The 27,398-nt window shown below is 41.8% G+C and overlaps 3 protein-coding genes across 6 annotated transcripts in view; 2 read left to right on the forward strand and 1 right to left on the reverse strand.

The window, feature by feature from the left end:
• n4bp3 (NEDD4 binding protein 3) overlaps nt 1–18,080 on the forward strand; it is a 40,443-nt gene extending 22,363 nt beyond the window's left edge. For both annotated transcript variants that reach the window (XM_059346392.1, XM_059346393.1), the window contains exons 2-10: nt 10,975–11,246; nt 11,350–11,521; nt 13,416–13,625; nt 14,305–14,426; nt 14,577–14,772; nt 14,855–14,947; nt 15,042–15,293; nt 15,477–15,729; nt 16,279–18,080. In XM_059346392.1, the coding sequence (XP_059202375.1) occupies nt 11,008–11,246; nt 11,350–11,521; nt 13,416–13,625; nt 14,305–14,426; nt 14,577–14,772; nt 14,855–14,947; nt 15,042–15,293; nt 15,477–15,729; nt 16,279–16,676 (1,935 nt within the window). In that variant the 5' untranslated portion in view covers nt 10,975–11,007 and the 3' untranslated portion in view covers nt 16,677–18,080. The remainder of the gene's footprint in view (nt 1–10,974; nt 11,247–11,349; nt 11,522–13,415; nt 13,626–14,304; nt 14,427–14,576; nt 14,773–14,854; nt 14,948–15,041; nt 15,294–15,476; nt 15,730–16,278) is intronic.
• On the forward strand, nt 6,813–9,463 carry LOC131981887 (uncharacterized). Its single transcript, XM_059346394.1, has 2 exons — nt 6,813–8,281; nt 8,882–9,463. The coding sequence occupies exon 1, from the start codon at nt 6,930–6,932 to the stop codon at nt 7,860–7,862; it is 933 nt and encodes a 310-aa protein (XP_059202377.1). The 5' UTR covers nt 6,813–6,929; the 3' UTR covers nt 7,863–8,281; nt 8,882–9,463.
• Nucleotides 18,081–19,984: 1,904 nt separating the features above from the next.
• On the reverse strand, nt 19,985–26,143 carry rmnd5b (required for meiotic nuclear division 5 homolog B). Of its 3 annotated transcripts, none has more exons than XM_059346639.1 (10): nt 26,058–26,143; nt 24,343–24,519; nt 24,044–24,186; nt 23,823–23,960; nt 23,521–23,621; nt 23,047–23,213; nt 22,626–22,791; nt 22,330–22,432; nt 22,084–22,238; nt 19,985–21,957 (listed from the first exon to the last, which is right to left on the reverse strand). In XM_059346639.1, the coding sequence occupies exons 2-10, from the start codon at nt 24,479–24,481 to the stop codon at nt 21,894–21,896; spliced, it is 1,176 nt and encodes a 391-aa protein (XP_059202622.1). In that variant the 5' UTR covers nt 24,482–24,519; nt 26,058–26,143; the 3' UTR covers nt 19,985–21,893. The 3 variants fall into 3 exon arrangements, with proteins under 3 accessions (XP_059202622.1, XP_059202624.1, XP_059202623.1); XM_059346641.1 differs by having other exon boundaries at nt 26,102–26,133; XM_059346640.1 differs by lacking the exon at nt 26,058–26,143 and adding an exon at nt 25,802–25,938.
• Between the last annotated feature and the right edge of the window lie 1,255 nt (nt 26,144–27,398).

Consider the following 27,398-nt stretch of genomic DNA (forward strand, 5'->3'; position numbering starts at 1 on the left):
CCTGAGCTAACTTAGAGCTAATTAGTGCTAGCTAATGCTAACAGCAGTAGCCACAGTGTGTATTGGGCCGCGACACGGCCGAAAACTTGTAAACACATGAACGTGACTTGCCGCTACTGTTTACTGTGTGTGTCCAGAGGTAAAGCTGCACATTTTGCTCGGTTAATCTGATGAGAAATGGGGTGTGCTGTTTATTTTACTGCTGTGGGTATTTTTCTGTGTGTTTATTTCAAGATGCACTGGTTAAAGATGTGTGTTCTGTTGAAAACTGCTAAAAAGGTTAATTCATAACAGAGGCAGACACTCTGGAATCTTGAATTTAATATTTTAATGTGTGTTAAAGGTGCATTCTGTCATTTTTCAGTTCATAACTTAATGAACATGTGTGCAATGGTTAAAAAAGGTTAAAATTGATAATATTCCATATGGAAACTGATCTAAAATTACCATATCTCATGGTAAACAGTTAAAACGATAATTAATTCCATCACTACTGAGTTCCAGTATTGCATCCTGTGTGTTGAGATATTTGAATATGGCCATAACAGAGAAGTTTGATGAGTGATTTAGTAATAGTCCTGTCTTTATACAGGCTAGGTTTTTTGAGCACCCTCAGAACTTACCGTAGATATGGATCGGGATTCTCCTCATGGAAGGAGATGGCGAGCCAGTGATACCAAAGGAGCAGAGAACCAGCACCTGAGCCTGAGGAGGACATCCAGCCCTTCTTCACCGTAACTGAGTGTGTCTGTGGTAGGACCACACACACACACCTGACTTTTGTGCCCCTGACTATTTTATTTTATTTCCCCCTGATTTGACTTGACTTTTGAATAACGCGCGCTGCAGCACCAAGTACATTAAAGGACAACTGAAGGAACATTGAGGAACATTAAAGGACAATTAAAGGGACATTACCTTTCCTATGAGGACACTTTTTGTTGTTTTATATTGAAAAGAAATACTGAAATATTGAAAGATCAGTTGTAAAAATACTGAATTTATTTTCTTATTTTATTTTTATTTTTCCATTCAAACTTTTTGGTTCAATACATTGAACTTACATTTAAACTACTACGTGGCTCCGTTTATTCATTGTGGTTGTCCATTTCTTCCAACCCTCCTCTACGAACCTAGTCCTGGTCCATTCATTAGTAACCTTATTACACCTAGCGGGTTACAGGCAAAAACTTGGCGAGCCAGCCAGGAGGGTTTTATTTGTGATCAGACCCTTTCACTAAACATTGACACAAACCACAGTTAAGTAACTGGAGCCACGAACAGTAAATTTTGTATACTTACCTTGAGTTTGACTGCAGATCGTCTTCTGATTCAAAAATATTTTCTGCATTCATCTGAAAAATGGAGGTTGTAATCAAAACAGAAAACATTAAAATTCAGAATGCAGTTTTAGTCAGTGGGCTAACTAACTCAGAACTTGATAAAGGAGCATTTAACTTCCTGGAAGAATATGGGCCAGTAGCCAGGGTGGTTAAAATTCCATCTACAGACAAAGAGTTTCAGGCTATTGTTGAGTTTCAACATCAGGCTACAGTCGATGAGTTAGAGAAATACTTACCTTTACATCGACCCACCACAGACCCAGGTGTCGTTCACCACATTGAAAGCCTAGCCAGTGTCTACAGTGCTGAGATCAGTGCTTCTGTTACAGTAGCTTACCTGACTGAGTTGAGAGATCTAGCAATGAGGAGCAGTAGATCATATGAAGACATTGTGAGGGCAGAGTTGGCGAGAATAGGAAAATCAGTGGGGAAAAGGGCAGAAGCCAATGTCACTGAAACTCCTGCAGAACCAGAGCCACTACTCCCTACATGTGAATCTCAAGCCACACCACCTGCTTCCCCTGCAATTGAAAATGCAAGCTCAGTCAGTGTCACATCTCACCCTGCTGTAACCACCACTGAAACTGTTGTGCTCCAAAACAGACAAATGCAATCCCCCCAAATCCCAGCCGATCTGATCAGCACACCAGAAGTGCAACGTGTCATCGTCGAGCACATTGTAAAGAGCAGTGAAGTAGCTTCTCATTCCAACTTGTCTTACAAGCTGAAGCCTTTCTCTGGGAGAGTTCCCCACCCAGCTTTTGAAGTTGATTATGATGCTTGGCGCAGCAGTGTAGAGTTTTGCCTAAATGACCCCACCATCTCAGATACCCAAGTTGTCAGAAAAATTGTGGAGAGCCTCTCACTGCCAGCAGCCAATGTAGTGAAATCACTAGGCCCAACAGCTACATCTAAGACTTACCTCACCCTGCTTGATTCAGCTTATGCTGCAGTGGAAGATGGTGATGAGCTCTTTGCTCGCTTTTTGAACACTAACCAGAATGTTGGTGAAAAAGCTTCTGATTTCTTGCAGAGACTACACACTGCTTTGAGCACAGTGATCAGCAGAGGCGGGATACCTCCTGGTGATGTGGACAAACAACTTCTCCGACAGTTTTGTCGTGGCTGCTGGGATGGCTCGTTGCTGACCAACCTCCAGCTTGAACAGCGGAAAAACGACCCTCCTTGTTTTGCTGAACTGCTTCTACTACTGCGCACTGAGGAGGATAAGCAGTCAAGTAAAGCAACCAGAATGAAGCAACATTTGGGGATGACAAAAACAAGAGCTGTCACACAGTTACAAACCACATGCATACCAGACACGAGCATTTCTTACCCCATGATGGTTCCTGATAATACTCCCACTGCAGATAGTGATCTCAGGGAGCAGCTTGCAAGTCTTAGTGCCCAAGTAGCACAGCTCCAAGCCAGATGCACAGACGAACATGTAAAAATTGCGTCAAAAGGGAACAAAAAACAGCAACAAAAAACAAAAGTTGAACCAGGCGCTAAAGAAATCAAACAAATCACAGCAAAAGTACCAAGACCAAAACCGTGGTACTGTTTCAGATGTGGGGAGGATGCTCACATTGCTTCAGGATGCAGCAAAGACCCAAACCCAGCGCTAGTAGCTGCCAAAAGAAAAGCACTCAAAGAAAAGCAGCACGTGTGGGAAAGCTACAATAGTACCACTGACACATCTGATTTAAACTAAGTCAAGCTTCTGTTGTGGGACAGACAGAAGCTAGGGATGAGAAACGTCCCAATTGTAAAAACACAAAGAAAGCAATAAGCTTAAACACTGACGCACATTACAACAAGAAACTGCCTAGTCGACTTGTGGGGAGCAAGTGTACATCCAAAGTGGCTGTCAATGGAGTGGACTGCAGCTGCTTACTGGATACCGGCTCACAAGTCACCACCATATCCATGACCTTCTACCAAGACCATTTAGCTGAGCACCCCATTAAGCCCATTTCTGAGCTTCTTGAAGTTGAGGGGGCCAATGGCCAAACCGTCCCATATCTAGGATATGTGGAGACAAACATAAAGTTTCCAAAAAACTTTTTGGAAACTGAACCTGAGATACTCACCTTGGCCCTCATTGTCCCTGATCTCCGTTCAAACAGTGATACCCCTCTGCTAATTGGCACAAACACTCTTGACCCCTTGTATGACCTGCACTGCGAGTCCTTACCTCATTCTCAGTCCGTTCCATACGGCTATCAGCAGGTCTTGAAAACACTTAAGGTCAGAAAGAAACAAACTGAAAGTGGCAAAATTGGTCTGGTGAAACTTAAAGGTCAAACTATTTATGTTCTACCTGCAAACCAGAAAGTTCTGTTTGAGGGTTTTGTGTACTCCAACCAAGCTGAGTCAGAACAGTGGGCATTACTTGAACAGCCAACTAGCTCATCTTTGCCAGGCGGTGTCTTTGTCGATTGCTGCCTCATCACTCTGCCAAAGCATGGTCCCTACAAAGTTCCAGTGATCCTGAGAAACGAGACAAATCATGACATCACACTTCCTGCCAACTGTGTGATCGCTGAGCTAGTTGCCCCTGATCGTGTCATTCCAAATCCTTCGCCCACAGAGGAAAGTGACCAGCCGATCACTGCTAACTGTTCTGCCCAACAGCAGAGCACGGACCCAAAGTCTTCCTTGAACTTCGACTTTGGTTCATCATCACTTCCTGAGGAATGGAAACACAGGATCACACAAACATTAAACACTTTCTCCGATGTCTTCTCTCACCACGACCTCGACTTCGGTCATGCGACGAAGGTTCAGCATCACATTAACCTCAAAGACGATACTCCCTTTAAACAGAGGTCACGACCCGTTCACCCCAATGATTTCGAGGCAGTCAAAAAGCATCTCAGAGCCCTTTTAGATGCTGGTGTCATTAAAGAGTCTGAGTCCCCGTTTTCCTCGCCCATTGTTGTGGTGCGAAAAAAGAATGGTGATGTGAGGTTATGTGTAGATTATAGGAAACTAAATCTGCAGACCATCCGTGATGCCTACGCATTACCAAATTTAGAGGAGTCTTTTTCTGCCCTTGCCGGGTCGCAATGGTTTTCTGTGATGGACCTTAAATCGGGGTATTATCAGATCGAGATGTGTGAGGCAGATAAACCAAAGACAGCCTTTGTGTGCCCCTTTGGGTTCTATGAATTTAATCGTATGCCCCAGGGAATAACAAATGCTCCGAGCACTTTTCAAAGGCTCATGGAGAAATGTATGACAGACATCAACCTGAAAGAGGTTCTCGTTTTCCTGGACGATTTAATAGTGTTTTCCAGCACACTCGAAGAGCATGAAACCCGGCTTGTTCATGTCCTTGAACGCCTGAGAGAATACGGGCTCAAGCTCTCACCCGAAAAGTGTTGGTTCTTTCAGTCCTCCGTTCGCTATCTAGGACACATTGTGTCCAGGGAGGGAGTAAAGACAGATCCTGAGAAGGTTGAATCGTTAAAAACCTGGCCAAGACCTCAAACCTTGAAAGAACTCCAGTCATTTCTTGGGTTTACCGGTTATTACCGGAGGTTCGTGAAGGACTACTCAAAAATAGTTAAACCACTTACCTCTCTCACCGCCGGCTATCCACCTCGGCGCAAAGGTCGCAAACCTGTTCCAACTGACGGTAACTACCTTGACCCCAAGCAACCTTTTGGGAAACGCTGGAGTGATTCATGTCAGCAAGCCTTTGAAAGAATCATTGCACAACTCACCTCTGCACCTGTGCTTGGCTATGCTGATCCAAAGCTGCCTTACTTCCTTCATACAGACGCCAGCACCACAGGGTTGGGGGCTGCCCTGTATCAGAAACAAGGAGAAACCACACGCGTGATCGCTTATGCAAGCCGAGGCTTATCTCGAAGTGAGTCCAGATACCCGGCTCATAAGTTGGAGTTTTTGGCCCTTAAATGGGCCATAACAGACAAATTTCACGATTATCTGTACGGCAATACTTTCACAGTTGTTACAGATAACAACCCTTTAACCTACCTGCTCACTTCAGCGAAGCTAGACGCCGCTAGCTACCGCTGGCTTGCAGCATTGTCAACTTACACCTTCGACATCAAATACAGAGCTGGCAGACAGAATCTAGACGCCGATGGTCTATCCAGAAGGCCTCACGGGGCGCTTGTGGACGACGTGGTCTCTCAAGAGGAATGCCAACGCATCGAGAAGTTCAGGTCTCATCTTCTGTCATCTGTAAGGGACGCGGAACCCCAACTCCTCCTTGCAGATACTGTCACTGCAACCTGTCAGAGGCATACAGCTTTGCTAGATGATGCACCATCTTTTGGCCTTGTGCAGTCTCTTGCCATGTCCTCTGCAGCCATTCCTACTGTCTTTGAGGAGGAAGATTTAAACAATGGTCTCCTCACAATTCCGAAGTACAGTCACTCTGATCTCATGCAGGCACAAAGAAACGATTCTATCATTGGCAAAGTCATCCGCCTATTAGAATCAGGAAGTAACTTACCTGCTGGGTTCAAAGCCGACTCCTCTGACCTTCATTTGATCTTGAAAGAATGGAAGCGTCTTGAGCTTCAAGATGATCTTCTTTACCGAAAGCGCTTCTCTGGAACCGAAATCATCATGCAGTTTGTTCTCCCTGAGACTCTCAGGTCCATTGTGTTGCAAAACCTTCATGACGAAATGGGCCATCTAGGGATAGAGCGAACAGTCGAACTTGTAAGGTCTCGTTTCTATTGGCCGAGAATGGCCTCAGATGTCGAAAGAAAGGTAAAGACATGTGAGAGATGTGTCCGCAGAAAAACTCCACCAGATAAGGCGGCTCCACTCGTTAACATCCAGACCACCAGGCCGCTAGAGCTCGTATGTATGGACTTCCTCTCGCTAGAGCCTGACAGCAAGAACACAAAAGACATTCTAGTGATAACAGATCACTTTACTAAGTATGCTGTGGCAATTCCCACAAGAGATCAAAAGGCGACCACGGTGGCAAGGTGCCTGTGGGAACATTTCCTTGTGCACTATGGATTCCCCGAGCGTCTCCACAGTGACCAGGGGAGAGATTTTGAGTCGCACACAATCCGAGAACTGTGCTCCCTCCTAGGCATACGAAAAGTAAGAACCAGTCCGTATCACCCTAGGGGGAACCCAGTAGAGCGCTACAACCGAACCCTGCTCAGTATGTTGGGTACTTTGAAGGACAGAGAAAAAACCCACTGGCGTGACTACGTGAAACCCCTCACACACGCCTATAACTGTACAAAAAATGATGTTACCGGTTTCTCCCCATACGAGCTAATGTTTGGCAGACAGCCACGGCTGCCCGTGGACATCGCTTTCGGACTCCCAGTAAACAACAAACAGACCCTCTCACATTCTCACTACGTGAAAACCTTGAAAACTCATCTTAAAGAGAGCTATGAAGTAGCCACCAAGAACTCTCGCCAAGTGGCTGAGAAAAACAAGAAAAGGTTTGACAAGGTTATCCGTGAGTCCACGTTGGATGTCGGGGATCGGGTCTTAGTCCGAAATCTTCGTCTCAGAAGTAAACACAAACTGGCAGACCGTTGGGAGCCAATAGTGTATGTAGTCACCAAGAGAATGGGAGACTTACCGGTGTATACACTGAAACCAGAGAAAGAAGATGGTCCCCTGAGAACGCTCCACCGAGACCTTTTGCTCCCCTGTGGTTTTCTTCCACAGGCGGAAGAAGAGGAGCCCAAGCGTATCAGTAAGCCTCAAAGACCACAAACTCGACAAAGTCTCACTCAAGCAGAGGATAACGACTTGATCCAAGAGAATGATGATGATGAAATCTGTTATCAGTTTCAACCATCAGAGGAGATAAAAGAGACACATTTCATCAAAATATATGAGACACAAAAACTGAACTCAGACAAACAAAAGGATGGACATGGAAAACCTGGAAAGGAACCTGACAACCACTTACCTGGAACTGGAATACACTTACCTGGAACTGGAATACACCTACCTGAAACTGGAACAAACTTACGGGAAATGTCAACTGGAGCCCCACGCTTACCTGGAAGTCCCTCCATGGAGAGGTCAAGTGATGGGGAGCCCAATCTGGAACCACCTGAAAGAGAAAATGAGAGTGAATCAAATGAGACAGATGTTGAACATGGAGTCACAGCAAATGAGGAAACTGACCTTGAGGCAGGAGACAGTCTCTTTAACCAGCCTCCATCCATGCCAGATAACACCTTGGCAGATGGGTCAGACCTACCTGAAATGAGCTACATGCAGACAGAAAATCAAGTGGTGGCTGACCAACCAGTGGCTATGACCCAAAGTGACAACTCAGACCCATCTCAACCTGTGCGGAGATCTGAGAGAACTCGTCAGCCAATGAAAAGACTTGATTATCCTCAGTTAGGCAACCCATTAGTCACAGTCGTTAAGTCACTATTCCAAGGGTTAAGTGAAGCTTTTATTGATTCCCTGAATACTGACAATAAGGATTATTGGTCCCAGAGTCAAGCTTTTGAAATCACCACTCCTATTGTAGAGTAATAAACATGCAGCGGGACGTGCATGAGAATTAAAAGGGGAGGGTGTAACCCAGTACATAATTGGGGATAAAAATATTATTAGTTCTTTGAAATTATATATATTTTTATTTATCAACCCTTATTTGATTATTATTTATTTATTTATTATTTTCCCATTTATATTTATTTTGCACACACCCAGTATTTATTTGTATATTATTTTTCGAAAAAAAAAAGTAGTTCCACCCTTTTCTCGCGAGAGTCAGAGTGAGAGCAGCCATGACGAGCAGGTGAGAAATACCGAAGCAAGTCACTCTTTAGTAAACAAAAACCGGCGGTTGTTAACTCACTTTAGAGCACAGAAAAAGTCTGGAAACTGCACCTAACGGGAGCAGAGGGATTGTCGAGGACCTGTGTGTTGTTGTTTTCGGCAGAGACCTGGTGAGTTACCTGAGCTAACTTAGAGCTAATTAGTGCTAGCTAATGCTAACAGCAGTAGCCACAGTGTGTATTGGGCCGCGACACGGCCGAAAACTTGTAAACACATGAACGTGACTTGCCGCTACTGTTTACTGTGTGTGTCCAGAGGTAAAGCTGCACATTTTGCTCGGTTAATCTGATGAGAAATGGGGTGTGCTGTTTATTTTACTGCTGTGGGTATTTTTCTGTGTGTTTATTTCAAGATGCACTGGTTAAAGATGTGTGTTCTGTTGAAAACTGCTAAAAAGGTTAATTCATAACAGAGGCAGACACTCTGGAATCTTGAATTTAATATTTTAATGTGTGTTAAAGGTGCATTCTGTCATTTTTCAGTTCATAACTTAATGAACATGTGTGCAATGGTTAAAAAAGGTTAAAATTGATAATATTCCATATGGAAACTGATCTAAAATTACCATATCTCATGGTAAACAGTTAAAACGATAATTAATTCCATCACTACTGAGTTCCAGTATTGCATCCTGTGTGTTGAGATATTTGAATATGGCCATAACAGAGAAGTTTGATGAGTGATTTAGTAATAGTCCTGTCTTTATACAGGCTAGGTTTTTTGAGCACCCTCAGAACTTACCGTAGATATGGATCGGGATTCTCCTCATGGAAGGAGATGGCGAGCCAGTGATACCAAAGGAGCAGAGAACCAGCACCTGAGCCTGAGGAGGACATCCAGCCCTTCTTCACCGTAACTGAGTGTGTCTGTGGTAGGACCACACACACACACCTGACTTTTGTGCCCCTGACTATTTTATTTTATTTCCCCCTGATTTGACTTGACTTTTGAATAACGCGCGCTGCAGCACCAAGTACATTAAAGGACAACTGAAGGAACATTGAGGAACATTAAAGGACAATTAAAGGGACATTACCTTTCCTATGAGGACACTTTTTGTTGTTTTATATTGAAAAGAAATACTGAAATATTGAAAGATCAGTTGTAAAAATACTGAATTTATTTTCTTATTTTATTTTTATTTTTCCATTCAAACTTTTTGGTTCAATACATTGAACTTACATTTAAACTACTACGTGGCTCCGTTTATTCATTGTGGTTGTCCATTTCTTCCAACCCTCCTCTACGAACCTAGTCCTGGTCCATTCATTAGTAACCTTATTACACCTAGCGGGTTACACAAACAAAATAAGCTGCCGCTGCACTTGATTTATGGACCACAATCTGTACTGTTGCCAAAAGACTTCGGTCAGATTTTTTCACTTTTTTTAAGGAAATGAGCCCTGCTGTAGTAACCTAGTTGGATCAGGGTTATGTAGCAGGATTGTAGTGTGACATATGCTGCCCTACCTCAGAAAAACAACAACACAACCATCCCAGATCCACGTGATCCTGTAGTCTTTGGATTTGTCTGTTGGTAGAGGATAACACAAGCCTCTCAGAGGCAACGCTGATGCTCTAACAGCTGCATTATGAAATATAGACATTTTCAGATTGGTTTGGGATTTGTCTTCTTTGTAATGTGACATCCGTTGTTCTCCTATAATGGGGTGTTCATGGAGGTCAGTTTTTGTGTTTGTTTTGTAGTAAAGTGCTGTGATGTTGTGGGAAGCTGAGTTGTTGTAGCTGTGCTCTGAGACAGCTGTCTGTACCGAGAAACACAGCTGATGAAACTTCTGCCGGCTCCGACTGTTCCTCCAGAGACCAACATCCACACAGGGTAGTGAAGGGCCAAGAGGTGGAGTCTATTTCAGTAGAGGAGAGAAGACACAGAGATTCATTTTTTTTAGCCATACTAGCAGCATGGCTTTATTAATGGCATTGTTGGATAGTCCATCCATTTGAGCCAGACTAAAATATCTCAACAGCTATTGGACGGGTCGCTATGATTCATGGTCCTCAGTAGAACCTGACAGATATCTCAGTTGACTGATATTTTCGGCCGATATTGGCCTATCAAAGGCATATCAGTATCTGTGTCTATTCTGTTTGACATGTGCCATTTTGACAACTTTTTTACACAATATATAATGTAGAAAATGTTTTTTGCCGTGATTAAGAAATGGTGTTTTATTCCTATTTATTATTTTTTTCTCACTTATAATTCATAGAATTGAATAACAATGTAATACACTATTTGTATAATTTATAGCAATGTTAGATAATGTTTAAAAATGTTTTTTGTTAATTTGTTAATTTTCATCCCAGTTAAAAAAAATTCCATATCAGCCACCATATCAGTTATTACCCCTCTAAAATCAGTGTCGGCATATGTCTCAAAAACCCATATCAGTCTGGATCTAGACTTGACTTTGGTTATTGTAGTTAGATAATAACTAGATATTTTTTTAGATAATTCTAGTATTGTGACAACTTTAGGTTGGACAAAACAAGACATTTGAAGACCTTGGATGCTGAGAAGTTGCCATGGGCATTTTATTTATCATTTCCTGACATTTTTTGTGAACTGAACTGCTAATCAGTTACTTGAGAAATTCAGTTAGTAATGAACATAAATGTTATTAGCATCCTTTGAACCCACAATGAACAGCTGTGCTTAAAACAGTTTGACATGAAGCAGGAAGCCTCTTCAAAGAAAGCCTATAATCATATGTTGCCATCATCTTATTATTTACTATAAACAGGTCTTTTTACTTTACCTTCCTGTTTTTCTTTTCTACAGAGCACCTTACCTCCCCGTAGTACCCTGTAACCAATGGCAACCTCAGTCCAAACTCTTCCTCTGACCCGTGGCCCCAACAAAAACTACCGTAACCCGCTGCCCCTTTCGTCCCGCTGCGGCATGGGAAGCGTAGGCAGTCTGGTGGAGAGGCCAGATGTGTCCCCGACCAAAGCCAGCCGTGCAGTGCCCCAGGTGAGACCCAAACAGAGCAACGGCCTCCTGAAGAAAGGCTTCACCCAGAGAGAGCTGCTCAACTACCTCAACATTACCAGGTGAGAAGCCCATTTCACATGCTGCAGCTTTAAACATAGTCTGGGAGGTGCTATAAAACATGACAGGACTTGACCCCAGCTGACCTTCTGTGTTTCCAACCAGAAAAGAGCCAAAAGGAAGCGCAAGCAGTGACGGTAAGAAGGACGTTATCCCTGGCCTCAGCTCTTCCAGCGGCCGTGAGGAGGACAGCTTATACGCCAAGGTCTACCATAAAGACGGCACCGAAGTAGATTTGACAAAGAACTCACTGCCAAGTGGGGGCAAGTACGAAAAGGTAAATATTGTAGTTTTACACACAGGAAAATGTCAATCCTATAATATCTGTGTTATTTTTGGATGATTTAATCTTAAATTTAATCTTGAATTTTATCAAAGGAACATATTTTTCTTGAGCATCAGGTACATTACATTATTAAAAGAGTGAAATAGTTAAAGTAAAATAGTTAAAGACTAAAAAACTTTTTAGATAGAATTAGGGCTGGGCGACATGGACCAAAACTCATATCCGACTGGTGATATACGATATATATTGGTATTTTAAACAAAACGTGCAAAGTGTTTCGTTTTAACTCAACGCCATAAGAATTTTATTTATTTTGTTTTATTTTAAAACTTTATCGAATTCAAAACCTTCCAACTCGTTGAAGCAATTTCATCAGATTCAGATTCTCTTCATCTGCAATCTGAAATACCCCCTAAATTACAGAACCATTGTTTGCAGAGGGGAGCAAACAAATAGCGGTCATGAGTTAAGGCGACATCAAAAGATATTATATATCAGTATGGCGATAGTGTCTCAACTACATATCTCTTGCTAAAATATATCGGTATAACTCGTAATAACGATATACCGCCCAGCCCTAGATAGAATAGATGGAAAGTTTTATTGTCATTATATAATAAATACAATGAGATTACAGGTGCCACTCCATTATTGCTTTAAAAACCTGACAACCACATAAAACATGAAACTTTATAAAATCGACGATGTACATAGCTACAGTTTAATATAGTAGTATAGTATAATATATAAAACATTGAGAGTAAGTGCACTTGAAGTATAGAAAAAATGAAGGAAAGCAGCGGTAAAGAATATTGCACAGAATGATTGTTTGTACAGGAGAAAGCACTGTAAGAGCCAAAAAAGGACTTATTGATTAATGATAATAATTTAACTTAAAAAGGATTAAAAACTGCTCATGATAATTTCATTATAATTCCTAAGTTTTAAAATGGTCTAAAATGCATAATTTTGTAATGTAAAAATGCTTTAAATTTGATTCAGATATTGATGGATACACAGTTTTTTGACCGTGCGTTGAACATGAATTTTAATTCAAGTTTTCAGTTGAACATCTTAAAACAAAGAAAGCTGTGCTGTTGTGCCGTTTGCATTGCAAATACCGTTTGTTGAATCCAAAAAGCGGTACAGTAAAAGTCGAAGAATGAGACTGAGTGCCTCTACAAGCACATAGTTAAAAATCAAAGACAGTAAATGAATAAATGCTAAATTGACCTACATTGTTACAAAAAAATCCAGCTGCACACCTCTACACAGATGCACATGTGCATATGTCAAACATATCTTGTGATCAGGCCACAACACACTGAACTATTACCAATGTAGATCCTGAAACCAGACCCGCTTTCATCAAACAGATACTTTTCAGATTGAATGAATCAGGGCAATCTTGAAGGTATTATGGTACTTTGAAGTGAAGCAGTAGGAAGGAGGAGCCTCACAGATGCAGCTGAATGACTTCCCATTGTGCTCTGTTTATAAATGATAAACAGCCAGTGACGGGCTGCTGGGGCTGTGTTAAATTGATCAGTATCACATTTATACATCTCTGGCAACATGGTGCAGCACCCCACTGCATAAATCAGCCTTAAATCTCCACAAGTCCACCAGCACAGATTGAAAGTCTGCCACTTGCTGTGTTGCTGAATTTATTGCAGCAATCAAATCTCACCTTTTTTTTTTTTTGCTTGAATTGATCAACGCTAAGAACACAGAGGGTGGGACAGCATTGATTTAATAGAAACATTGTGATTTATTGTCCCTGTACCCTTCGCTGTGAGTAAGGTCTCTCGCTCCCCTTTAGCCTTCACTCTGCTACTTTATATCTTTGCATCCTCTTAAAGTGCCATCAACTCTTTCCCTTCAGGGTCGTTTAAGGTCTGCCTTCAAGCCGGTCACCCCAAAAAATTTCAGCTCCATGCAAAACCTCTTTCCCTCCTCCAAGTCGGAGGATGTGGACCATGGCATTTCCAACGGCCTGCACAGAGCCTACGCCCACGTCCCCAAAGCTGTCTCCACCTCCTCCTCCTCCTCCTCGCCCTCCCGTCATGGAGGACCGACTTCCAGTGGTAACAAGGTATTTAAAATCATTATTGGTACTTCAGGTCTTGATTCAGTTCACATGATTAGGTGTGCAACTTTTATAATAACCAGTTTATTGTCCTGAGTCATTTTTTTTTTTACAAATGAAAAAAATTCAGTAAAAATCCAGTATCTCAACTCGTGATTTGTAAGATCTTTGGGTTTTGGACTGTTGGTCGGACAAAACTAGACGTTTGAAGATGTCATCTGTAGCTGAGATTGTGATGGGCATTTTTTTTTTTTTTTCAGTTTAGATACAAACGACCAATCATTTAATCGATATTGAACATAATTGTTATTTGCAGCCCTAAAAAAAGCCCAGAATGAACAGGTGCCGAGCATTTACAAGGTTAATGTGCTTAAAACACCAAGAAGCAGGAAACATCTTAACAGAAATCTGAAATCCATGCCCAGTTATTGCTTCTGCCAAGGAGATGGCTCGCCAATTTATGTGTTTGTTTACTTATCAAAATATCTCAAAAATCTTTTCATAGACTTCAGTTAAAGTGAAACTATGGGACATGGAACAACTGAATTCAGTCTTTGTGCACTGATTACACAAGCAAAACAATTAACATCTCACGATTTGTCATTTTATTCAACCATTATTTTGGACTAAAATAAATCTCATTTGTGTTGCAGTGATGAATAACTGTATAATTATGACTGTGTAGGCCCTCTCCTCGGTGCGTGGGATGAGCCAGGAGGATGATAACCTGTCAGACTCGGGCCATAACTCCATGAGCAGCCTGCCGCCATACCGGCCTCCCTTCCGCCCACACCTGTCTCACATCAGGTCTGCTGCAGCATTATTGTCTTCTTAGCTCTACTTTATATTCAAAAGAAGTGTTGCTATAATTGATTTTTTTTAAACTTAATGACTGTGTGGGTGGTTATAATGGAAGAGATTTTAATAGCCTTTGGGGGGGTTCTTTTTTACCCTTAGTGCATCTATGGGCCACATCAACACCATTGGCTCCCTGGACCGCACCTCTCTGGGCCCCAAGGCTGTAGGACCAGGGGGCGTGGCCATAGGAGAGATGGCATGCCGGAGCATGGCAACCCTGAGCCGTCTGGCTCCATATGGAGGGGAGGCTCCGCCCCCTTATGAATGGACACTCTCCCTGTCTGTTGAGGAGGTGGTGAGTACTGCACAGATGGAAGGATGGGAGGATGAGCCGGTCAGAATGATTTACAGATTAGTAACAGTGTTGTGTTTTCCAGGTTCGGGACCTGGAGGAGCGCCTGGTGGAGAAAGAACACGAGCTGAAACAGATGAAAAGAAACCTGGACGAGAGCGAGGGCGCCATTGCTCAGGTGAATCTCATTGTCTGTCTGTTCCTCACCAGCACTCTATTCATCCATCTGCCTCTCTTTTGAAGTTTGACCCCCATCTGCTCGCCGCATGCAGGTGTTCGAAGGGAAACAGCGTCTGTGGGAGAAGGAGGTGGAGGAGCTGAAACGCCTGTATGCCGCCAAGCTGCGTCAGGTTTCCCAGCATGCCCAGCGCTCCCAGCGAAGCCTGCAGTTGCAGCTATTCAAGGCCCAGCAGGAGAAGAACCGACTGCAAGAGGAGCTCGACAGCCTGAATAAAGAAAAGAGCCAAGAGGCCGGAGCCATCGCAAAGAGAACCAGTCCGACTCTGGAGGAGACGCAGTGGGAGGTACGGCCTTGGGAGGAGAGGCACTTTATAGCAGGGAGAAGCACTTAGACAGCCGTAATTACAGGGGACAGGGGAGATAGCTGAATTCCTTCCTTGTTTGTCCTGTTTAAATAATCAGGAGTCAGTAAAAATGTATGTTTTTCCTTCCCCTATCCCTCATTTTCCCATTACTCTATCTCTCAGGTTTGCCAGAAGTCGGGGGAGATCTCCCTGTTGAAGCAGCAGCTGAGGGACTCCCAGGCGGAGGTGACCCAGAAGCTGAGTGAGATCTTCCAGCTAAAGACGCAGCTCAGGGAGACTCGCACAAATCTGCGCAACAGGGAGGGCCAGCTAGAAGCGCTAAAGCTAGTCCTGCAGGGGACGCAGCGCCGCAGGTCTCAGAATGCACATGAGGACGGGAAAGGAGCTGAGGAGAGTCCTGCAGCTGGGGCAACAGGTAATTTTATGTATCTGTCTCTTACTAATCGTCACTGGCAGAATTTTAATGACCTGCTTTGATGGTTTGAAGGAACACACCTTACATTAGTCATGCTGAGGCGCCAGAAGCACAGATAAGACACGAAGGCCATTTGTTGATTTGTTAGCAAGTCTCAGAAGACGAGATCTAACCCATCAACATTTAACCACAGGAAAAAAAATAGCACAGTATTTCTAACCTACTTGAGGCTGTACATGCCAAGCTGACATGCATGGAAAACTTGAGGCAATTTAGTAAAATAAGGAAGATGATTATATGCCACATGCCTGTTTAATATCACAGAAAGTAAGGCATCCAAACTGTGTCTCTTATCAACACAGCTGGAGCTCATCTGGGCTATTTTGAGTTATGATGTTTATAAGCTTGGAACCAAAATCAGGTTATCTCACTAACCAGGTCAGGAGCAGAGTTCTCTGCACATTTAAAAAGCAGCCAATGTCTTTCATTATATTTCCCCTACGGCTCTGCTGGACTGTAGTTGAAGCCATGTGAACCTTTTCATTGCAGGAGGGTGCGGGGGCCCTACGGAGGAGCGTCTGCGTGCAGAGCTCCTGCTGGAGCGACGCCAGAGCGAGGCCCAGGCCATGGCTTTTGAAGAGGAGAGGCAGACATGGCAGACTGAAAAGGACAAGGTCATCCGCTACCAGAAGGAGCTGCAGGCCAGCTACTTAGACATGTACCACCGCAATGAAGCGCTGGAGAGGGAACTGTACCTGCTGAGGGCCGGCAGAGAGCAAGGAGGAGGAGGCGGAGGAGGAGGAGAAGGAGGAGGTGGAGGAAGCAGGAATGGGACACTGGAAAGGGAAGTGCCAGAGTTGAGGAGTGAGAGAGCGGGTGAAAAACAAGAAGACAGGCCTTCGTCTGGTTTGCCATGGATAGATAGAATTGAATCCTCTGAAATTTAAATGTGAGAGACTTACCAGCATTTGCAATGCAAACTGTTTTCTCCCTCAAGTATGGTTTCGACAGAAGCCCACGCCCACCAGGAGAAGAGAAAAAATAGACTTACTGAGTTGAAAAACATTTTTACTTACTAAGATAAGCATTTTAAGAAACAAGTTTTGACCAAAGTAAAAATGAATTTAGATAGTAATTAGTATGATTAAATCATTTCAATTTAGAATTTCTAAGTCAAATTACTTTTTGCATTCCTCAAACAAAATGATGTGTAATTTTAAGCTAATATGTAGAAATGATCCCTTACTAAGTCTAAATAATGAGCCATTTATGTTTCCGCTTCATTGGGGAAAACAGCCCCTTTCACATTAAAAGGACCCTATACAGTGTCAGTTTACAGGGCCCTGTTCATTCCTATGAAAGTTGGTCGTGGCGATGAAGCCAACTTCTGTGTATGAAACTACACAGATCTTTCACATCTATGGGACTATAGAGCAAGCAAACTAGAGACCTCCGCTGGCTGAGCTGGCTACCTCTGGTTTTGCGATACGCTAACTTGAATGCAGATAAAATTATATTATCGTTGAGCTCATTTAGACCTTTTAAATGTTATTGGATCAATTGGATCAAAATCTGAGCTTTTCTTACAAAAAATGCATCAACTGATTCACAGATGTCTTTTTCCATAGGGTTTATTCTACTTTTCTTCTTCTCCTGGCAAAACGGGTCTCATGTCCCTTTCCTGTTCTCTGCCCATGCACCATCGTTGATTGTTTGATGCCCTGATCCTGCAAGGACTGGACCAATAACATCCTACAGAACACGTAAATACTAAGGGAAGCTGCACAGCACTGCTGTCTGTGCCTGGTCTATCCTTGGTGATGTGGTGTCAATTCTGTAAAAAAAATATAGCCAAACACCAAGACTATCGGGCTCAAGACTCCTGTCCAATTATAAACCTGTAAATGAGAAAATTGATAACCTGATTGTTTCTATCTCGTGTTACTTTTTGGTTTGGACTGGTGTATAGTCTTGATAGTAACCAAAGGAAACCAAAGGGATTTAGTGTGGCCCAGTAACATCTGAGCAGCTGTTCAGTCCCTGCAGAAGGTTCTGTGGATTCAGGGTTCACCTGGGTTCTGTGAGGAGAGCTGCATCTCTGGGTTACCTAACAAGGATTAAAGCATTCTGGTGCCAAGGTACTAATGCTATGTCTTTGCCATCAAGAAAACTGTGTACCATACTTAAGAAATGTTGTTTTCTTACTTCCAGCTCCTGTCAGGTGAGATATATATATTTTGTACATAATGTGATTTTGATTTAATCTGCCTTTTTGTCATTGTATTTCAAGCACACAGTTGTCTTAAATGGGCACAAGTTTTGATTGCAATGATGTAATCAACAGATTAAGATGCTGAACATGACTGCCCTGCTTATTGGTGCACATACCCAGCCAATAACATTATAAAATGCATGGCACACACAGTTGTTCTCTTGTATTGTTTATTATTAATATATGAACATTCAATGCCAGCTATCAACCGACCTTTCAACATACTGTGACTCTTGTCTATTTACTGGAATTAAAACTGTACAGTATAATAATGTTTTGGATTCATAATAAACATTCATGAAGTGGTGTGAAAGCTGTTTCAAACCCTGATGGCGTTTTTGTGTAAATCAAGGCAGCAAAAAATGCTTTTTAACAGGCTTTTCTGTGTTCCGTTTCCTGAATTAAACTCGCCAGAATCGCTTGTCAAATTGTTAGCAGTGTAACTGATGGCATTCACCCGAGGGCTCAGACGCCTGCCTGCCTGCTCTGAAGGGGCTTAAAATCTCCACAGAGCGTGCCAATAAAACCCAAGGACAGGAGCTTTATGACAGAATGAACAACAGAGCGGTGGAGGCTTTTGGGACTAATGTGGCATTTAGAGGTTGAGCCTTGAATCCTTATCTCGGCCTCTCCCTGAGGCCCTCCCTGCTCTGCCCCAGCCAGTCTTCACATACCATCTCCTGCAGTACAGACAGCAGGGGAGGTGGAAGGTCAGCTGAGATGGAAACACAGGAGGATCCCTGAATATAAGCACTTCTATGGAAACCATCAAACTAAAACAGAGTGCCAAGGATTTCTTGGCAGGGATGAAAGCTTAACACTTGACTTTTTTTTTTTTTTTTTAATCCATGTGTTCTGTTTATGTCTATGTAGGGTTATATCTATAAAATAGTGTGAAAAATAAGTTGCACATGTAAGTCCATAACGCAGGTTTATTTTTCATACCGGGTCGTAATCTGAATAGCTATGAGCTGCAGCTGACTCACAAGGCATTTAAAACATTATATAAACTGGGGCTTAATATAACTGCACAGTTCAGGAGTGGTTTACTGAAGTGGGATGAGAAAAGATTCTTACCTCTCACATGTTATCACTCTGTAGGAGGGTTGCAGTGCCGAATGCCATCACTGCTGTTTATCTGATGAATCTACATGATTATTTAACATAAGTAGAATTTATGCAGGGAAAAAAAGGTTCCTTGTTGTGTAACTTTTTCAAATAAAACCCTCTAGCTTCCAAATGTAAGTACTTTCAAGGTGCATTTCTAAGATGACATATTTAAAAGCAGCATATACAGTAAACAAGCACTTTTCAAGCATTTTGGTAATCAAACCAAAGATTCCCAGACTCTCAAAGCCATAGAGTTTCTTTATACCCACAGCAGTCATTGTCACCTTGCAGCTGTTCATTTGACTGTGTTTTGTCTGAGACAACTAAAAATATGGTGACAGGATGATTACAAAAAATGTTGGTTTATGAGTGATTGTGTCGATGAAACACCAGATATGTTTGATATCTCACAGTAGGAAAAGCACAGGTGTATTTAATAAGGCTAATAATGGTTGCATTCCAATTAGGGGAACTCATCGTTAATGTTATCGATGTCACCTGTGCTTTTTGTACTATAAGGACTCAGTGTCTGTTGTGGAAAAATGTCAGTTATGTTGAAAACCAAGCATTTTTCAAAGAGCACAGTGTAATCCAAGGTTATTCCTAATCAAATTAAGCATTCAAGATTTTTTACGAACCCCAAGTCTATACTCAACTTCTACAGAAGAATGACAAACTGAAGAAAAACACAACCAAGTTTCATGTTTCACCTGTTCCAGACTTGAAGCTTTAGTCTGAGTATCAATAATGCAGCAATAGCACCACCAAGTGGTGATAAAAGGAAGGCCAAGTAGATGTTAAAACATGAAGCAAAATGGTCAGTGAGTTATGGTGAGAGCAGGCCACTACCAAATGCCACCACATGCCTCCAAATCGACTCGGAGTATAAATTTTTATTTTAATTTCAGATGCAAGTATATGAAACATGTTAGAGGATAAATATTTACAATAAAAGTTGCATAACACACAAAAGCAGGAAATGCAAACATTCAACAAAATTAATACGACAGAAGTACGGAGCTCTAGCAGTCTATCTGAAGGAACACTCGAAGAAGCAATGAATGATTGTCAACCAAAGAGAGAAAGAAAAAAACTGAGGAAATTCAGTGAAAGTCCACACAAAACATGTGCTTAAACCCATTTCCAAATTAAACCAAGATAAAAATGTTTAAACTCTGACTTAAAACTGAGTGTAGTGTTGCATTGTCAGTGTGAGCTATGCTGGTGCGGTGCTTGCGGAACAAATGAGCCTCACTAGAGTGTGAGGTGACATCACCATTTTCAAGAGGACACCGGGGAACTTGCACTATTGATCTAAACATACTGTATTTTACATCCAAATTCCTTGGACCTTGTGGCACCCTTTCTCCCAGTGTTAGCTTCCACATCACCAGCTGAATAATATATACAATAAAACCCAGACTATCAGCCTCACCAGTGAAATATGGGTAATCTTTGTTCAAGACTCCTTATATAAATGTACAACTTTAACTGCAAAGTGTGGTATGAACTGTTACAATGAGCCCTGAGGAAATGCATTAATGTACTTTTCTGACTCCATCTCAAATAAACGCTATGCAGCAGAGGCATTTTCTAAGTATATATTAAACAACAATGTTTGAAGGACTTCCCCACCCACGACGAGTAAAGCTGAATCACAAGCCTACAGTCACTGCAAGTCAGACCATACGGCTACCATCACACCACTTTACATCTCCAAATCACATGGCTTGCAAGCTTAGGATATACAATGCAGGGGCAGAGTGAGGCGATGGCACAACCGTGACTAGAACTGTTGAGTCGGTAGTTCTGAGAGTCACGCAGTAGTGTTGATTATGCACGTTGCTGTTCAGTTTAATTTACTATTTTACATGAGCCGTTGTGGCGGTTGCAATGAAAAATAGAAACAAAGCACATTTCACAGTAGTATATATTTTTTGTTTCTTTTCCTTTTTGTCACTGTTTGTTAAATACATACATAGAACAAGACAAATGGCTTCTACAATGAGGAAAATCTTGCTGGTGCAGTCAGTCACAAAAAAAAAAGAAAAAAAGCTGTTCCACCATTCATGAGTTAATTGTTTTACTGATCAGCCAACAGTGACTTTCAAGCTACGTGAGGCCTTTATTACATTATGGAGGAGTAATGGGTCACAATCAAGAGTTCCATTCGAGTGAGACCTCCACAGTTCCCTTCACCAGCAAATAATAAACCTTAAACACAGTTTGTTTTTCTGTGTTTTTTTCTCATGTGTAATAGAAGTTTATTACCATTCTGAAACCAGAAACTGTCTGTCCATACCATTTACCCACACTCACCCATCCATAATCATTCAACTGCTTCTGTCACAAAAAAAAGAAAAAAAAGAAGCAGTCATCCAACTCAAACAGTCGATAAAGCCGAGAAAACAAACACTATAAAGTATTACATACTTTAAAAAGATAAGCCTATAACTCTGCAGGCATTTGCAAATGAGTTTCAATGAATGAACATTTTTCAGAGGTGCTTCTTCGTGAGGATGTTCTCATTACTGACAGACTCCTCACTCTACTACAGGTTGTAGTTGGACCATCCCCGCTGTATACTACGCAAAGTTGGAAGGTCCGAGGTGGGTTACGGGATGGCCAAGGCTGTCCAGAGGAGCACTGGGATAAAACCTTAATGCTTACAATAACAGGCCAAGAGGCCAGGGACAGAGGAAAAAGGGCCAGAGCAAATGGTCCTGGAAATGCAAAGAGCTCCAGGGAACTTCATCCTTACTCGTGAAGAAAGTGTGCGGTATCAAAAGTAGATCTGCTTGGCATGTGACGGATTCTGCTCCATGGGGCAGTACGGACATTTCAACCTGAGGAGGAGAAGAGAGTGGGAACACTTGTTACAGTGTGTCCTTTGTTATGTGGTTTAAACAGACTATTCTCTTGGCTTATGAATACATATCACAATAAATGAATTAGCTGTATTGCTGACTTACTTTCCAGCATTAGTCAGTTTGTTGAGGGCATCTCTGGAGATAACATGACCACAGATGAGCTTCATGGGAGGATTGCTCTCTGAGGTCTGCTGCCGGAGGATCGGGCAGGCGAACACAGAGTGATACCAGCACTTCTTCCCCAGGTCGATTTCAATCTATAAGAAAAGACACCATTTGAATCAATTGTACGATAAAAAAGAATGAAAAGGAGCATTACATGGTGTTTGGGAATTCAGACAGACTTACCGGCAGCTCATCTTTGTGCGTCCAGACGCCGCTGCACTGTCTCTGCTCTATCACCTGCTTGATGTTCATCAGTACAGGCAGTGCCATGCAGCCTGATGCAAAACTGCAGAGAAATAGACATGGCAGTGCTGATAAAGTTTGACTGTAATTTAAATATTTTAAGCACACATGCTTAACTTAAAGTGCAGCAATGACAATGCAAAAAGTTTCAACTTTAGCCTCAACTTTGGTATAAAAGTAAAGAGTTTACAGAGAATCAGAGATTAGATCTTGTGTGTTGTCCATGGTTTTCTAACCTAACACTGAGTGGAGACTCTACAGAGAGGCCCAGTAAAGCGCAGGCATCCCTGGTGAAGATGTTACAGATTTCAGCCCACTGATTTGTCTCCAGGAGACTGCGGTACGGAGAGTTCTCAATGCCATGACGCAGGTACACCAGACTGCCCATCAGGATCTGAATATCTGCAGGAAAACAAACCAAAAAAAGTAAAAGTATGAAAAAACAACAAAAACAAACATTACATAAAAAATCTGAGCCTCAAAATAGTTGTGTATTAGACTTAGGAACATTAAACACTTCACTGATTGTTGTACGGGGCTCTTCTTAGAAGAGTCAGAGCTTCAAATTCTTTCATGTTTAAGAAAAATGGTGAAACGACTTAAGTAAAGCATTTTTGTGTCAGAATTGTCACAGTGATGACACTGTAAGCCATCTACCTCTCTGGTGTTGAGAGGCAAAAGGCTGGAAGTGCCGGGCATACTGCAGGGCCTCCATTTGGTTGCCAATTCCACCACTGAGCAGGCTGATGAAGTACAAGCGGTGCAACTTGAACTCTAAACTGCTGTTCAGGTCCAAGAGGCGCTGCCGATTCGTCACAGCCCACCTAAGAGAGCACAGGCATGAATATGTTAATTCAACTATGTCGACACTTAAAGTTATCAACACCCTAAAGAGAGTTTTTAATCATCATAATGTATTCAAAAGAGATTGACCTAAGTAAACCTAAACTTAGTAGAAATGTATCCACTTAATTTAGGCTTTATACAAGTGATAACTTTTAAGTGGCCATAAAGTCCATTGAACAGCTAGAACGTCAACCTCTGTCTCGACCTATTTGTGGAAAGTCTTTCATTCTCTTTACAAAAGATGATGATGGTCTAGACACAAATAATGAGAAAAATAAAACATACTCAAGTGCCGGCCTGAGGTCCTGCATCCTCAGAGCTTCAAGGATTCTGTTCAGCTCCAGGAAAGGCTGCTTCATACTCATATCTATAACTACACCAGACTCCTACAAAACAGACAAGTGTTGAGTTATCAAGCTCTCTTTTCCAAAAATAATCATCACATAAAACAAGGATTAAACTAGATCTGAAGCCCCATATTATTGCTTTACTTAATTTGCATTTATATAATTAAGAAAGGAATCATTTTAAAGCCATTCAGACTGTATTTAGACCAAAAACATTATGAAAGCTTCACAGTTACTGACCTGACAAAGATCCTCTGCTACACTAAGCATCCCTTGTCTGTAAAGGTGCTCCACAATGGTCTCGCTCAGGTATTTCTGTCTCTCTGGGGTGTCCCACACCGTCTCTGCCACTACAGCACTGATCTCTGCATCAAAATTCTGCAGAGAAGCATATCGGGGGTTAAATATACAGAATGGATACCAAAGTTTAAATGTTTTAGAATGGTTCTACCCGTCCTTACCCGGTCAATGGCTTTGCCCACTTTTGACACACTGCCATGGATGTCCTTATGTCGGGAGGCTAGCATCTGCACTGTTTCTTTGATATTCTTACAACACTGTGCCATAGTCTGAGATAGGACTGATAAGTCTGCATCTTGTACTCCTGCAAGTGAGAAAAAGGAAGAAATGTACAGAATGAATGAAGCATAACCATTTAATTTAAATACAAAGAAATTAATACTGCTATGAATAACATTAAATTGACCTTATTTATATTGTCATATTGTTCAGTCGCTTTGAGTTTATCAGTTTTTCTTACCAAAAGCAACTAGCTGTCCTCGTATCTCGCAGACGCTGCGCAGGAGCTCGTCTAGCCTCTCCTCAGACTGGTGTCCGTACATTACAAAGCGATGAAGCACTTTCTCCAGCTCCCGCTCAACACACGCACACTGTTCCATGGTTTAGACTGGAACACTCACACACACAACGACAACACCTAGATTTAAGAAAGAAAAGAAAAAAAAACATAATGAGAGAAAAGTACAGGTCAAAGCCTATATATATATATATATATATGGACCAAAGATATTAATTAATTTAATAAAAGTATAACATGTTATTTAGATTTTTGGGGACTAGAAATAAATAAACCATTTAAACAATTTATTGACTTAAATAGTTAACAGTGGTGAAAAATGTTGATCTTGATTTCCTAAAGCCAAAGGCAATGGCTTTCCACGGTTTGTCTCACCTTACCCACAGCACAAAACCTAAAAATATGCACTTTGAAGTTGGAAATCACTTCAGCTCTTTTTTCTTTTTTCAATCTAAAGCATATTACATTATTTTACAGATATATGTTATTGTACTGTAGAATTTTGATCAATATACATATTAGGCATGCCCCTTTAATGGGGAAAAATTAAAAATCTCAATGCCATGTGATGGCAACACTGTTTCTAAACTACTTTAAACTATATTTGGCCATCAAACAAGCCAATAGTGATTAGTAATTAGAACAGCTGATGTATTGGTTAGACTCAAAATATTTATGTTTTGGTTTCTCTGTAGTGGATGTAACAGCAGAAAATCCTACAAACTTGGATTGTAGACATATCGATAAGATGAAAGAGGATCCCCATTCCCATATTTTAATGTCACAAACCAGTTGCCTTTAATATTTGATAAACCCGATGTCATACTAACAATCAAATGAGTGTCACACAGCTTTCACCTGAACAGGACAGCCCAGGCGCTGAGGTACAGCATTTTAAAACGACCTCTGACAGCTGGTTAAGATCAATTTTCTGTAAAACAAGAGTCGTTTCCGAAGGCAAACCGACCCAGCACTGCCCTGATTAAAAGTTTGGCCTGGTGTAACAACTAGTGAGGCCTTAACAGCATTAAACGCAGGCACACTGTGTACTCTGCGGCCTGGTGTTTACTAACGTCACTCCACTAGCGTCTCTACCAGACAAAGTATAATTTACGGTAGATATCAGGTAACGAAAGAAAATATTGATCAGTAGTTTTGTTTAAGGAGCTGGTCTGTATTCCAACATCCTTATTTTCTTATTAGAAAACATATAAACAGTGATAGCTTTGCTGTAGCTCACCGCTCATAAGCTGAACACAGAAAATGTCCACCTAGCAGTCACCGTAATAAGGCTAACCAACATAAACGACAGCTACACCTCTATTATGATATTGAAAAGCCACATTTTGTATTTATAATACTCACTAAAGATGATAAAGACGGGGTGCCACAAAATACTAACCATGTATTTCAATTCGATGCGGTAATTTAGAAAATAAAGCTGCCGCTCAGCTAACATAAACAAACGGTATCACAGTGACTGGCTAGCTACAGAAGCTTAGCTTAGCTGCTTGATGTTAGCCAGCTGCTGAGGCCCAAATCATTTCAGGAGACAATGACAACCCGCTTGTCTTCATTATTTTGTAATATCCCAACGTTTAAAACACCTATCGGCTTTTAACTGAATTATACGATATGTTTAAATAAATGCCACTCACCTATCCTGCTAATTAGTTAGCAAACATTAGCGTTAGCCACTTGCCTGTTATGGCAACACTTGACCAGCAGTCGTGATGCGGAACTTCCTGTGTCGCATTCTGCTCTTACTGGACATTTCACAATAAAAGTCTTCTTCTCTGCGACATCAAACACCGGCTGCTCTTCGGCTACAATCAAAGCTTCACTTGAATCAAATCGTCATCTGGTAAAATAATCACCGAATTCATTTTTTCAAGTTTTGCAGGAAACACAAAAAAACTTCACCAAAAGTGTAACATATGACAGTTATTGATCATTTCACTGAAAAAGGAATAACAGTAAGTAGGCTAATAACACTGTGTGTAAATTATGTAACTTAAGAGAAATAAATGAATGAATGAATGAATGCCTGTCAGAAACATGACATGACAAGTATCATGAGCATTAATGTTACTTCAAAGTGTCATTAATGTTCATGACACATCCCATGTCATGTTTATGACACGCTCATGTCAGTCTTATGGTAACTCGTGTTACCATATCTTGCTTGAGTCACAAAGGCATGTTAAAAAAATTGCCTCAGTCACATTTTATTTCGACTTAGGCATAATAAATCAGCTTAAGTCATACACTTGACATAGGCCATTATCTTAAAGGGGTAAAATCACATGATCTGATTAACTGAGGATGTAGGCGATTTTACCATAGGTGGCCGGTAGCCTGGGTATACCCAGACTGCCTTGCGCGCTCGAATTTAATTTCGAACCTCCATCCAGTCTGGAAACCAGGAAGCATTCTTAGCCCTCGGCACTTGGAAGCTTGTGGTTTTCCGGATCCAACATGGCTGCTGCAGACGCGAAACTCTCTTTAGCTGTAGATGGTGTTTTAAATAGTTTAGAGCGAAAGTTGAAAGGCGAAAGGTCTCTCGGCGGCTCCGCTGTCCCCCGGCTCGTAGCGAGATCACCGGTAGCGCCGGCTCGTAGCGCCGCACCGGCGAGACCGCCGGTCACCGCCGGTGATCTCGCCACAAGCTGGGGGACAGCAGAGCCGCCGAGAGACCCGCAGCAGCTTGATTATTGCCCATAAAATCAGTGGATGTGTGTGGCTGAATGACATGAGGGGGAATAAAGCGTGAAAATAAATAATCTTGCAGAAAGCGAGAACTGGAGAAACAAAGCAGCAAGCAACACTCTCACAGACACACACAAAACAAACATCCATTTCTGTTGCTCTACTACGTCATCTGGTATAACTGATCTGATTGGCTAAGAGCTACCTACAGACGCTTTTGATAGACATTCTAATCGCCCAATAAACGGCTCTGGAGGATCGTAAACCACACCTCCTCTACAGAGAAATGA

Source organism: Centropristis striata, chromosome 12 (genome assembly GCF_030273125.1).
Source record: "Centropristis striata isolate RG_2023a ecotype Rhode Island chromosome 12, C.striata_1.0, whole genome shotgun sequence".
Classification (NCBI taxonomy): Eukaryota; Metazoa; Chordata; class Actinopteri; order Perciformes; family Serranidae; genus Centropristis; species Centropristis striata.

Coding starts and splice junctions, on each gene's coding strand:
- LOC131981887 (XM_059346394.1), top strand. CDS start 6,930: ATGGGAGACTTACCGGTGTATACACTGAAACCAGAGAAAGAAGATGGT.
- rmnd5b (XM_059346639.1), bottom strand. CDS start 24,481: ATGGAACAGTGTGCGTGTGTTGAGCGGGAGCTGGAGAAAGTGCTTCAT. Junction 23,961..24,043: donor TGGGCAAAGCCATTGACCGG/GTAAGGACGGGT, acceptor GCTTCTCTGCAG/AATTTTGATGCAGAGATCAG. Junction 21,958..22,083: donor AAACTGACTAATGCTGGAAA/GTAAGTCAGCAA, acceptor TCTCCTCCTCAG/GTTGAAATGTCCGTACTGCC.